Source organism: Hippopotamus amphibius, chromosome 4 (assembly GCF_030028045.1).
Source record: "Hippopotamus amphibius kiboko isolate mHipAmp2 chromosome 4, mHipAmp2.hap2, whole genome shotgun sequence".
Taxonomy (NCBI): Eukaryota; Metazoa; Chordata; class Mammalia; order Artiodactyla; family Hippopotamidae; genus Hippopotamus; species Hippopotamus amphibius.
In genome coordinates, this window is record NC_080189.1 from 20066244 (window position 1) to 20081160 (window position 14917).

The 14917-nt window shown below is 37.5% G+C and overlaps 1 protein-coding gene across 3 annotated transcripts in view; it reads right to left on the reverse strand.

Moving 5' to 3' along the window:
- EXOC4 (exocyst complex component 4) overlaps positions 1-14917 on the reverse strand; it is a 752882-nt gene that overhangs the window by 365661 nt on the left and 372304 nt on the right. The window contains exon 11 of one of the 3 annotated variants that reach the window (XM_057730963.1): positions 13277-13469. The exons of the other annotated variants lie outside the window; for them this stretch is intronic. Coding sequence (XP_057586946.1) covers positions 13373-13469 — 97 coding nt within the window. The 3' untranslated portion in view covers positions 13277-13372. Of the gene's footprint in view, positions 1-13276; positions 13470-14917 lie in introns of those variants that run through there. 3 annotated transcript variants of the gene reach the window in all.

Sequence of the window (14917 nt, forward strand, 5' to 3'; positions counted from 1 at the left end):
AGGATAGTAACAGTGCCTGCCTCATAGGTCATAAGTTTTAGTTGTAAGGATTAAACAAATGAATATATGTAAAGTGATTAAAACAGCACTAGATTTATACCTACTCCGTATTATTCCAATGGCATTGTTATCTTTACAATGTTTAACAGACTGATTTCTATGTCATTTATCTAACTTGTCAATTTTCATATTTTTTATGAGCTTCCATCTCAACCATTTGGATATAACATCCCTCCCAGACAGTAAATGGAAAAGTATGTGTTACATGTGCATATTTAAAAATAAACAAAGACAAAGAATAATAGTAGATCTGCCGGAAGAAAAAAATCCAGTGAAAATGCAAATGAAATAATTATTCTAAAATGGTAACAAAAAAATTAACTCAAAACTTCATCAGCATTACATGTTGAATGATGATTATGACAGTATTCAGACATAGTGGTTTAAAGAAAATACATGTTAAAACTAAAAAAATTCATCAGATTAATAAAAATTTTAATTATTCAGATGACATAGATATTCTCTATTATATACATTTGAATCCAGTACCCAGCATATCACTTCTTTTGAATAAAGTTGCTATAAACCTGTATGATCTCTCCCATGCACCAGACTTTTCTTTAACATTTTATTTTGAAATAATTGTACACTTAGAGAAGAGTTGCAAAGACAATATAGAGAGTTCCTGCAGACCCTTATTTAACCATTGTGTAATTACCAAAACTAAAATGTTCGCATTGGTATAATACTATAACCTATAGCCTTTATTCTGATTTTCCCAGTTTTTCCACAAATATCCTCTTTCGTTCCAGGGTCTAGTCCTCAATGTTTCATTTAATTTAGGTGTCACGTCTTCATATCCTCCATTATATGATAGTTCCTTGGTCTTTGTCTTTCATGAGTTCAAAACTTTTGCAGTGTACTCGCTGGTTATTTTGTTTCTTTGACATTTTCCCAGGATTAGACTGTAGTTATAGATTTTTGGGGAGGATACCACAGAGGTGAAGTGCCCTTTTCACCTCATCACATCAGGGGATACATGATATCAATATGCCTTATTACCAGTGCTGCAAATACTGGTCACCTGTAAGACGGTGTCAAGTTTCCTCACCATAAAGTTACTTTTTCCCTTTCCAGATACCCTGGTTGTTAGAAGTGAGTCACTATGTCCAGCGCACACTCTAGGGCAAGGGAATTGACTTTGCCTCCTACTGAAGGGAAGAGTATCAAAGAATTTATGGACCTAGGTTAAAATTGTTGCACAAGAACGGGGCACTAGAGAATGGTTATGTCCCAGGTCTCCAGTGAGTCCCTGGAATGGGCCACCAAGTAAGGGTCCTCGGCTTTGTGCAAGAAAGAATTCAAGGACTTCCTAGGTGGCGCAGTGGTTGAGAATCCGCCTGCCAATGCAGGGGACACGGGTTCGAGCCCTGTCCTGGGAAGATTCCACATGCCATGGAGCAACTAAGCCTGTGTGCCACAACTATTGAGCCTGTGCTCTAGAGCCCGTGAGCCACAACTACTGAGCCCATGTGCTGCAACTATTGAAGCCCACACGCCTAGAGCCCATGCTCCACAAGAGAAGCCACTAAAATGAGGAGCCTGCGCACCACAATGAAGAGTAGCCCCTGCTTGCAGCAACTAGAGAAAGCCCGTGTGCAGCAACGAAGACCCAACGCAGCCAATAAATAAATTAAATAAATAAATAAATAACTTTATAAAAAAAAAAAAAGAAAATTCAAGAGTGTAGTGAGCCATAGAGAAACGAAAGCAGGTTTATTTAGATACACATTCCACAGGCAGAATGGGGGTCATCTCAGAAAGAGAGAGTGGCCCCAAAATATGGGGTGGTTAGTTTTTATGGGCTAGGTAATTTCTTAGGCTAACGAGTGGGAGAATTATTCCGAATATTTTGGAGAAAGGTCGGGGATTTCCAGGAACTGGGCCACCATCCACTTTTTGATCTTTTATGATCAGCCTCGGAACTGTCATGGTACCTTTGGGTGTATCATTTTGCATATGCTAATGTATTACAATAAATGTATAATGAAGCTCAATGCCTATTGAAAGTTGAATCTTCTGCCATCTTGAGCCTAATGGGTCCTAACTAGTTTTTGTTTTCGCCTGTTTTTCTCAACAGCTGTGTCATTCTTTAAGGGTTGTTCCCTGTTCGCTTCCCTCCTGTCTCAAAAGCACCACAGTAATTAATAAATACTTCAGGAGAGACATTTCGAAGCTATATAAATAAGCTGTGTCTGTAATTTAGGTGTTTTCAAAAGCCATTTTTACATATATCATTTTCTTTGACCATCACAAGAATTCCTTACTTTATGACTAGATAAACTGAGCCTGGAAAAGAGGGACTCAGTTCACCATAAGGAAAGGGTAAATTTCCAAGTTCATGATAAGATCGTAAACCTACATGGCAGTATGAACTCTGCTGCTCAGTATCAGCACTGGAAGATTTCATTGTTCAAACAGCAAATGGGGGCAAAAGTAGACACAGTCACGGGAATTAACTTCCTCTACTGCAGGTGAAATCTGAATAATAGAAAGTAAAGAAGAGGGCTGGGCTAGGAGACAATTAAGTGTTTGATACTTGAGCTACGTGTGCACAAAACTGCCATTCCCCTTCTAAATTGAGAGGATTGTCTACTGAGCTCAGAATGTCTACTTGATTCTCTTTTCCAATGAACTAGACCCTGAACAATCTAATCAGTTATTCATAGTTATCTGAATCCCAACAGGGGGATACAGTTTAGACTGAAGCCTAAGATAGAGTTTTAGGTAACCCTATTTTCTAACTATTGAATCAAACTTCATTTTTTTTTAAGCTCTTTACTGGAGTATAATTGTTTTACACTGTTGGGCCAGTTTCTGCTATACAACAAAGTGAATCAGCTGTATTCATACATATATCCCCATATCCCCTCCCACCCACCCCTCTAAGTCATCACCAATCATCGAGCTGATCTCCCTGTGTTATGCAGCAGCTTCCCACTAGCCATCTATTTTACATTTGGTAGTATATATATGTCAATGCTACTCTCTCTCTTCATCCCAGCTTCATTCATTCTTTCTTAACAATTTTAGTAAATATCTTTAGTTAATACCACTCATACCTTAAAGTTCACAACAATGAATTTCTAAAGAATGACAACAACAAAAGAAAGCCTAGATAGAATAGTTTACATACTTTTAGGTAATATCCATAAAGCACTTTTACATATATTTCTTCATTCCATCCTTTCAATCATATTATGAGATCAACAGAAAAAATGATCTTATTTCCATTTTACAGATGAGACTTCTAAGGTTTTAAGTCATTTACTGGTAGCATTAGGACCTGAAACTAGACAGAACTATACTCTGCTGTAACTCTACATTTGCTCTACACTGATGGGTATTCACTCTTTCTATTTATATCTGAATTTGCCTGAGCATAACTGGATGTACCAGATCATTTCTTTTAGACAAAACACATTCTTGGATACTGTGTCAGTGCTACTGACATTTTTGTAACTCACATTTTTTTCAAATCATAGAATATATGCTCATCTGATAAAAACAAAAAATATAGAAAAAAATTAAAAAAGAAGAAAGGAAAAATAATACCCAGGGATAACTGTGTCTTTTGTTATTTGTTATATCACCTCCGAGCAATATTTTACATAGTTAAGATCATACTGTGTCTATAATCACAAATTCACTTGAAACATATACACTTTTCACTAATAAAGGCTCTTCACGGACATTTGTTAGTGTTTACCATTAACAAAAATAGCAAACAGCTATATGATGCTTACATGCCAGGCACTGTTCTAAGTGCTTCTCATACATGAACATATATAGTCTTCATCTCAGCTCTATGAGGTAGGTATTATTATCTCCATTTTAAAGAATAGGAAACTGACTTCATGGCTATATAACAGAACACTATCTGAAAATACCATAATTTACTCAGCCTTCCCACTAGTCCTTGATGTTGAGGTTGTTCACAATTTATAAAACATGGTTAATGTTAAGTTCTGACCCTGCATGTATTATTAACATAAATGTATACTGGTTTAGCTGGAACTGTGGATTAAGTAAACTAAGAAGTGAGACATAGTCTTTTTATTAGACGCTGCTAAGTACCAAACTAAAAGGTAATAAAACGCAAGGCAGCCTTTATATCTTCAAATATCTTGGCCTGCCTATAACACTGATTGTAAGTCTCATGGCCAGAAACCCACTGAATCACATTTTTGTCTGAAGAACAGTCATTATTGCTGATACCACCTTCCCTCCATGATCATAATATCTGGTGGTATGGTTTAGGTAAAGGAAATTGTGACACGGCAAAGCAAAATTACTCGTGTGATCAGTCAATAAACAGCCAGCTGGATCAGGAAAATCACCTGGGTTAACTATTTTGTTCTAGCAGACCACATTGCCTTTCTATCTTAAAACTAAATAAAACATTCTGAAGTCCTTCAGAAATGTTTCTCTAAACTAGAGTGGGGGGACCTAAGTGCATATACTCACAATACTGAATGTAAGCTAAGGCCCAGTGAGTGGGCACACTTGCCTTGCTACTGCCAGTCTGGAACTGTTTACAGGAATGAGCAGTTGTCCTATTTTGTCATAAATACAGATTTTTTTCTCACTACAGATCCAGAGAGAACATTTGTTTTTAACCAAAAAAAAAAAAAAAAAGTTCCCCTTCAAAGCAAGTTTCCATCACTCAAAAAGGTGCCTGGTGCTGAAATGCCCTTTACTTGCTTTATTTACATGAGAAACACGGCAGAAAGAGACTTGATACTCTCCACCATCTAATTTCTCTAAGCTACAGCCATTGATTCTTTGTAAGTTTATTTATTCAAAACAGCAGCACAAACAATTCTTTTTTCTTGGGTCAGCAGCTTACTGAATTAACATCAATCATCAAAGGAGACGGGGCTGAAAGGAAGATGGAAGCCCATTTTCTCAGAGATTGATTTTTTAAAGCCAAAACACACAGGCATAAGCAGGAGTCTATTTACCATCTAAGAGGTTCAACTTGAAAGTCACTAGCAGCTAAAAACTGGGCACTCACAGGACTGCCCAGGTTCCTTGAAACCTTAAAGAATTTTTTTAAACCACATATTTCTTTTATGATGGGCTGTGAGAGTTTGATTACTTCACTATAATAAAGCCCACCTAAAAAGCTTAAAACAAGGGGAGGGGAGGTTCCAGAGGAGAGGGAAGTGGATCAATGTTGGTGTTTATTATAATGATTTTCTAATGGCTTTCTCTACTCTCTTTACTTACTTTGATGTATTTAGAGTGGGGAAAGTTCATCAAAGACCTCTTTGATTAGAAGCTTAAATGTATTTAAATAACTATCTTTTGCATGTACTAGAGGTGATTTGCTCCATAGGTCCTAGCAAAATTATTCTTTGAAAACCTTGATTTGCTTCTTGCTAGGAATTCTGCTCAATTATTTTTCCTTGCAAGGTAGGGGGAGAGAGTTCTTGCCTGAAAATGAAGTCAGAAGGGTCAGTGTTCCTGAAACTAAGAACTGCAAAAAGTAATTCGTTTATATCCATTTTACACTCTGTCGTGTCAGGGGAATGTGTTTCCTTCCTATAGCTTTTCTGGAGATTTATGTAAGGTGAGGAATGCATTAGACCAAGCATGTATAAACTATTGGCCTCCTATTTCAGTAGAATGTGCTATATTCTTTATTTTAGGTATTTTTAAACATTTGCCATACTGTTAAATCAATTTTAGGAGAAAATGTCAGTTTTTCAGTCTAGGATACAAGTGAGTAAAGATGAAAGAGAAATCTTATATGCCTGGGGTGGCTGGCTGAAAGGACCCTGTGTTATCACTATTTTCTCTCAAATTGAGACAAAATTTATTTCAGTTAAGAATTTGATATCAAAGCCATCAATCACCCTCTTGTCTGAGAAGGAAGTGGGAACATCCATTTGCTCTCCAGACATAAAACAAAGATTTTTAGCCTCTAATTCACAGGGATTATGCTTAGAAATAAAGGTCGCTCCTTGGAAGGGAGAAAATAAATTCATTCATTAAATTAAATCAATATGAAGGACTTTCACCTAATTTTTAAAAAACCCACTACTTAATGAGATATGATTTGTTAACCATTTTAAACTTTCTTTTCACTCCCACACTTAGATCACAGACAAATTAGCAAACATGTTGTAAGGCATATACATTATCATCATCTACGGCTATTTTGAGTAATCTTTTAGCATCAACATTTTACAGGATGTTCTGCAGTGAGAAAATGAAACATATAGGAGAAAATAAAGGCCTGCCACAAAGAACGACTGGCAATTTCAAGCATCACAGTTAATATAATGTCTATATTCTATGGGGACTAGTGAAACTCCAGTGAAGCTAAAAATACTCCCCAGGGCCAGCTCTGGGGTATGCATGATACAGCAGCCTCAGTAGAAGCTCTGGGAGCAGCAGGCTGAAGACTCTGCTCTGAGTGGTGTGTGGTGGCCATCCACAGTGAGAAGACAGCTCAGAGGCCTTCAGAGATGGGCAGAGGGATATATTAGATCACAATCGGTTATGAGAAGGAGAACTTAAAGACAACATTGTTAATAAAAATGCTCTGAAGCTGTTTAAAAGCATGATTTGGAACCACGGTGGCAAAAGGAACAAAAAGGCTTTGTAAAATTCAAAAAACAAAATGTCCTAAGTGGTTCATTCACACATAGCATGATGGTTCATCTCCAAAAGAACAATTTACGGGAGAGAAGCATAAGATTTCCAGGGACAGTAGGTGAAAACGTGCCCTGCTTGTCCAAGGTTGAGAGCGTTGGAAAAAAAATACTCCAAGGCAAGGGCCTAAGTTATTAACATGTAATAGATAAGAGGCATTTTAAAAAAAAACAGAAGTCCTGAGATTGGCTTGAACACATAAAGAATAACCAGAAAAATGTAAAACTAGAATATCCAAGTGAAAGAAGTAACTTGAGATCAATCAAGCAGGAAGAGAGGGTAGAAGTTATCAAGAGCTGGTTTGGTGACACAATGTAGAAATTTTAAAGGGGGAAAAAAAACAAAAGGAGAACGAGACCAGGTGTGGGATGAAATTTATGACCTCCAAAAAAAATTTTTTTTCATCATAAACATAACCTTGAGAAATCAGTTACTTTAATAAAGAGGTCAGCATGAGGGAAACAGTTGGTAGTAAATTGCATTAAATTATTTCCCTGTGAGTGAACACAGTGTAATAAGCTGTGAAGAGCGTAATTCTGTACTTACATCATGTTTTGCAAGCAAAGTGGGAAATTGAGAATTACTGAACCTTGCTTAAGTTCTTGTCCAAATGAGTGTTTCAATTAGTTGACTAAGATTCCATCTAGTTTTAGAGCTGGAGTTAGTATGTGGAATAAAGCAGTCCATCTATGGTGCTGCAAAATGGCCCAGCAAATCTGCTATACATGGGATGAAATCCAACCAAAGAAGGCTATTTGTATTTATACAGCAATATTATTTAGGTAAGATCTTTTAGGTTACTCCATGTGTACATAACAGCTTTACTGAGATATAATTTCCAGACCATTAAGTTCACCCTTATTTTAAGGTTATTCTTAACTTGAACAAAACAGGAGACAACAGAGCCTTATTAAAAACAGTCAATGAAAGTTTAAGAATACAATTAGAGTGATGCATTTTAAGTCTGGTATACTCTTGAACACATAATAGGACATTAAACAAACATTCTAATTCACTAAGTGATGAAGGCTCTCTAAGAAATACCTGCCAATGAAAGACAAACAAAATGCACAAAATCTTTAAGTTAAAACTAACAAGAAGGAAAAAAAAAACCACAGGGCCTTCTATTTTGCTGCTATTCAGCAGAAAGGGAAGGATTTAAGCGTGAATGTTTCCTTGGGTGGCTTTGGAGTGGGGAAAAAGCAATGGAGCTTTCATTTATCTTTGTAACCATCAAGGTGCTCAGCAGTTTTTTTGCACAGTGATGACTTAAATATTTGCTAAATTAAGCTGAAGAATGAAGGAAGCTAAAATACAGAAAGAAACCAAAAGCCAAAGTGAAAAACCAGAAAAAAAAGCAAACTTTCAAACACAAGCGACACTGAAGCTTTGGAATTTCATTCTTATGGTTGATAACTTGGATGACAGTCTTTTTTTTTTTTTTTTTTTTTTTTTTCACATTTCATGCAGTACATTTGACATTTGAGAATTTCTACTACATACCCCTTGTGGGGAGATCAGGATGGAGCTAACAAAGACAAAAGTGTCTAACAAAGAAATTATGGAACAAATCTAGCCCAGTAATCACCTGGATAGGGTACTCTGATCCATGGATTTGGTAGAAGGCTGTGCAATGACAAAGGCATAGGGATTTGTCATCTGTTCCTATAAACAGCAACATATCTTAACTGTAACAAAGATGTCAATAAGAATCTTGTAATTATTTTTTCCAAAACTTAAAAATAAGAAGTAAGGGAACCACTAAGAATTACCAAACTAGTTTTATGTCATGCATAGGAAACAAGTAGTTCAAATAAAACAGAACAGTATTCTATATGGATAAGACAAATATTATCAGTATAAGGAGGTGTTACCAGCAAAATAAAGGAGGCAGAAACTCCAAACCTTAGAGATTGATCATTTTAATCTCCTTCCCCGTCTGTTCCCCTCCACCACACACAGACACACAAGTTTGTTATCTTTCTGTACCCCCAAATGACAAGTGTATGTGAATTTTGGAAAAGTTTTCTATAATTATGCCTAAGAACTTCCTACTGCAAATAAAAGGTCTTAATCATAGACAATCTTTTCACTAGTGAAAATTATCAGGGAAACAGGAAAATGAATAGTTCAAGGGCATACATGCTTCGGTATCAGGTATTTAACACTGTTAATTACTATATTTACTTAATAAAAGTAAGGCAACGTTGGGGAAAAGGAGAAGGTGACAGTTAATAAATGTCTTATGGGCAATTAATGAATCACAGAAAGCATAGTGCCCTCCCTTCCCCTTTGTCTAGATCACATCCCACCATGAATGCTGCATTCAGTCCGGTTCCTACACATGAAAAGGGGCAACACTTGACTACAGAAGAACAAAAGAAGGGCAATTTAACTATGTAAAAGAAAGAACTGTTGAAATTAGGACTATTTAGCCTGGACATTATGCTAACGTGACTCATAGATTTAATGGCTGTCACAAAAGCATTAGATCTTTCTATGGTATTCCCCAAGACCTTTCACTTATTTAAAAAGTAAAATTCTGAGCACATTCTAAATGTAATGCACTATGCTATGCTAGGTGAGGTAGAAGATACAAAGGTGATCAGACAAGAATCCCATTCTTAGAGTATACAGTCTAGAAAGGAACAGTGCCTGGTGTAATGGGCACTCAATACAATTTTTTTGAACGAATGAATGATTGCAACTCTCATCCCACTGATCTTATGACCCTCTGTTTGGCTGAGCTGCATTAGTGGATCTGACTCACATCCATGGGCAAAGCTGCAGGCTCATGGACTAGGCGACCTTCCCAAATGTTGCTCTTTTTTATTCATGAGACAAGTATAGATAATGCACAAGGCAGAAACTATCAACTGCCGGAGAAGGGAACCAAACAGTGCTATGTGAATTTTGAGGCTGAAATTACAAGTAAAAATTACAAGAAGGCAGATCTCATCTTCAACTAATCATTGAAGCTGTCCAAGAAAGGAACAAGTATTGAACTCCTGGCTTCCCAAATCCAAATTGTGCCTTTCGAAGGCTCTCATCACAGGGTTATTTTACGCTGTTCCCCACTCCTACCCTGTTATCTGGAAATATAGTCCAGGGCTATTTATCTTAGCAGGGCCATCAGGAATACAGTCTGCTCTAAATCGAATAGTCTACAAAGTAGAATGATTTGTTCACACTAGAAGCAGACAACGAGTAAATCAGCCCTCAGAATCTTTCGGAGTAAAATCAGCTCTCCCCTGATTGAGAACCACAGGCTTACACACAGCCTATAGTGAATTTCCATAATACACTGCCTGGTTGTTACGGATAACCTGGGGTTTTCTAAGGTGATTTAACATGTCCTTAAAGAGAACTATGAAGACAAAAAGCCCTCATAGATCGATATGCTGTTACATACATGTATAAATGTACCGTTCTAGTTGATGCTAAATACATTTTTATCTAGAGAAGCAACACTGGATTGTAGAGACAGATCAGTATGAACTCTCTTGAATATCATATGATAAACAATAAAATTACGACTTCAGCAAATGGCTTTGTAAAAAATGAGAAAATCCTTTGATACCTATTTTTGCAAAAAAGGTAAGCTAGCAGTTGATTCTTCCGTTTGGTGTTGACTCTGCTTATCATTTACTGGTAGCAAAAGACCATCACCAAATCACTTGTCTATGACTCTGTTATCACAAAGGTAAATCTCACCATATCCCTCCACCATCCATTTATTTCTGGATAAATACACCATAAAGTAAAATTTAATTATATAGATTTTTAATACTGAAAAATAAAAATGCAATATAAAAAACACTAAGTATTTTGTGTTTATTGTTACATGTACTACACTCAACTTTGCAAAACCTCACTTTATTCAGCACTCTTCTTTTAAAGACATTACAAGTTTTAAGTGATTTACTTTCAAGAAAAAGCCCTAGCAACGGATTATGAGGTCGACAGGCATGACCAAGGAGAATCACAATGGAGGCACACTCAAGCCAGCAGTGGGCGACTGCAGCTAATAGTTCAACAGCAGTCCTGATTGTATACACATTTGGGGGAACTTATCATTTAAAGCAGAATTATCAAGCTGGCAACCTATGAACCCAAACCAGAGTGCTGACATATTTGGTATGAGACTACAGTATTTAACTTTCAAAAGTTAGATAACAATTGAGTGCATGAGGATTTCACATGAAAATAAAAAATGTACGACTGTTTTTCAAATTTAGACATTCTGCCTCCACTGAGATTACAGTCTATGTGACAAAGATTAGCTGGACCTGAGTACAGGCTGGCCCCTTCAGATAGAACAAGGGTCCTCCAATTTGCCTAAGTCATTCATTTATCACTTAAGCTCCTATACGCATGTAAATTTTCAACCCTTTATTTCAAGGAACAAATGTCTAATGAAGCGAAATAAAAGCAAAGACTATACAAAAATAACCTGAATAATTCTGAAATATACACACATTTAAACACACAGTTTTAAGTATTCATGAGTTAACTCTTTCTGGACTTCAGCCATGAAACAGAATGGCTCTACTGACCGATGACTTTGTTGAAGGTCTGGCTTGCAGATATTTCACTCATGGATAACTGACAGGGTCATCTTGAAAGCCTCCAAATCGATAACAAATTAATAATGAAGGAATTGTGAAACAATGTCCCCCTGCCCCCATCCTCTCCCCAAGGTCCAAGAGTTTCCCATGGATGCAGTTGGTAGAAAGCACTAACCTAACATTTATTTAGCACAAGAAGCTGGGTATTAAGTACTTTTAAGAACACTTTCCATCTTGAATTTCTAACATGGAGTTGGTATTATCTTCTAAAATGCTGCTACTCTGACTGAGTCTTTTCCCTCTCCCAGTCTCATTACATTCAGATGCCAATGCTGAGCATAATGCCAAGCGCTGTAATTCTGTCTTTATTAGATTCAGGGATATAAATGGCATCCCAGTCAGCGTGCGGAATTTTGATCATTATTTCTCCACTCAAGTTGCGTGCATCTCCCTGCTGAGCGGATGATCACTGAGTTTTACCACAAGCCCAAGGGACCCATTATTTATTATATTACACTTTATGGTGTGGAGTAAATAAATAGCAGTAAAGTGCTCAGTTCATTCACAGAGATGAACTGTATTCATAAACTGGAGAAATTCTTTAAATCAAGCCTAAGCTGCTAATAGGCTCTTCATAAACATGCAGAAAACATTCGTTGTAATACGGCAGCAATAAAGGGAGGCAGCTGGGTTAACACACACAACTATCAGAAGGCAAACATTCTCGGCGAGGCACATAAATGGCATATAACCGAATCATGAGGTTAAACACACAAACCTCACTTAGCAATCTGTCATTTTCATGTAACTGGATTGTAAAAATTCATACTGTAATGTAATTCTCATAAGAGAATTCAAAATAAACTAAACGTATGAACGTGTGAAGAATTCAGCAACCTTGACCCCTCCTAAGATGTCCCTTAATTACTGTGCATTTTGTCTTAATTGGCTTGTCTTCTATTAAAAGCCCATTCGGCAGGGAATGTGTGTGCATTTATCTTTTGTATTATATATAATCCACTCTCATTTCCATCTCTGATTTCTAGGGTCTCACACGATTGCTATAAAAGATTTTCTAGTCACCAATCTTTTGGGATTTTCTTTCCCCATCCCTCGTGCGACTTTTAATCATTTAAGGCAAGATATGACTTTGCATTTTTCCTGTGGCAGATTTAAACTCAGTAGAGCTTGAGAGTGACAGAAATTCCCTGCCCCCCTTGGATTTCAGAGGGTCAGTGTGGGTCTCAAGCAGCTGGCCCCTTACTACCCTAGCATCCCTTCCTCCTTATACAATGTTGCACCAACTCTACTCACATGGCTGTATTTTAACAATAGGAATGGTAATGAATTTTGTGTGCTAATAATAACATTCATTTAGCATTATAAAGTGGTACAATGCAGATATAAAGAAAAAAGAAAATGAGTATTAACAACAAAGTATCATAATAAGTATTTAAAATCATACTGAAGAGGATTACCATAGAAACTATAATCAACATATAAAAGGTGGCAAAGAGACAGGCATGTCTGTTGTCTCTGTGTTTCTGAGGTTTCTAAGCCAATCAGAGATGATGAGAAGCAGTATGATACACACAGAATGGAATGGAAGGTAGGGCCAGGTGGACTAATGGTAGGGCCAGAGGTCTGGACACAGGGGAGAGCTTCCAAATGGAGGTACACAGGGTCCAGCAAGACAAAGCAATGATGTGTGTGGCTAGACCAAGTAACAATCAGAGTCAGGGCATAGGAACAATGAATGGAACTTTTCAAAACAGGAATAAATGGAGAAAAGACCAATGAAAAAATATACGCAAGAGAAAAGGAAAGAGAGGCAAAGTTGATTATCAATAGTCAGAGTCCAGAAGAACTACAAGGGAAGCTGGGAAAAGAAAAAAAAAATAAGATGTACACAATAGTCAATTTAATAAGCCATATCAATGTTTCCGGGATTTAGGGTAAGATCATCTGTTTCTTCCCAGCCACATCCAGTAACTTCTTCATTTGACCCTAAAAGTTGGCCTAGACCAAGTGTCCACACAGCTAGAGAGAAAGTCTAGGGCCAGATATTTGGTTCTTTCATGTCAACTGCTGAGGTAAGAGGTGCTGATGCTGCTTCTATTCCAGCTTCTCCAAAATCGTGTCCTGTTAGTACCGGGGAGGGTGAGATGGTGGAAAGCACTAGCGGGAAAGAAGTAATAAGCTCAGTTTAGGATTTCCAAAAGGTAATAGTTCTAAGATTTCAGTGCATTGACATAAAATTAGGGACCATATCTCCTAAAAATAAGTTTGTAAAGCTGACTAAGTGATCCACTCATTGTTTCGATGTTCTTCGTTTCGCAATTACAAGGCAATAACAACATGCTAGGCTTGCGGATGAGCAATCTTTAGAGAGACAAGCCCTTGTGTGATTCACTAGGATTGAGGGTGCTGGACAGCTCAGCGGCATTTGACAGAGTGTCGCAACTGTCCTCAAAACACTTGCTTCACTGGTTTCCTGGAAACCACTTTCTCTTGGCCTTTTGTTTCCTTACCATCTGCCCCTTTTTGAACTTTCTTTGCTGGTAGCTCTGTATCTACCTAAGCTCTCTGCACTGTAGATCTTGATCCTCTGACATCGTTTCTTCTTCACCTATGCTCCCTCCAAGCAGATTTTATCCAGTCTCATGGCCTTACGCAGCACTGAAATGTTGATGACTCAGATTTCTAACTACTCTCTTCCATGCTGACCAATACGGTAGCCTGAACCACCTGTGGCAGTTCAAAGTTTACATTCATTAAAATTAAGTAAAATAAGAAATTAGTTCCTCGGTTGCACTAGCCACATTTTAAGTACTCAGTAGGCACCCACAGCTAGTGGCTACTAAATTAGAGAGTGACGTTATAAAACATTTCCATCATAACAAAAAGTCCTATTGGACAATGCTGGTCTAGTTCTCACTTTCAGACTTTGCAGTCATCTATTCAACTAATTACTCAACATGTTCACTTGGCTACCTGACATCTCAAATTCAGCATTTCCAAAACTGAACTCATGATCTTACCCTCCAACTGGCTCTTCCCATAGTCTTCACCCTCTTGGGAAAGCATATCTACATTTTTCTTGCTACTTAGGCCAAAAATCTTTGAGATATACTTGGTTCCTTTTTTTCTCATACCCATATTCAACCCATTGGGAAATCTTCATAAGACACTCAGAATGTAACTACCTCTCAATGCCACCACTGCCAACTTAGCTTATTCAGGTCATCACCTCTCACCTGAATGATTGCCATGGCTTTCTACTCTCTGCTACTATTTCAGCCCCTACAGCATAGTCTTCATATGGCAGACAGAGCAGTACTTTAGAAAGGTTAAATGAGATTATGACATTCCTCTATTCGAAACTCTCCAATAGCTTTCCACCTCACTCAGGATAAAATCCAAAGTCCTCACCACCATCTACAAGGCCTGAAGTAATTTTGTCCCCAGCATCTCTCTGACTTCATCTCTGACAAAGTCCCTTCCTTGCTCACATGTCCTCGGCTATTCTGGTCTCAGGGTTTTTGTGCTCACTCTTTCTCTGCCTGGGATGCTTCTCTCCCAGATAGCTCACGGTTTGTTCCTGAATTTCATTCCAGTCTTTGCTT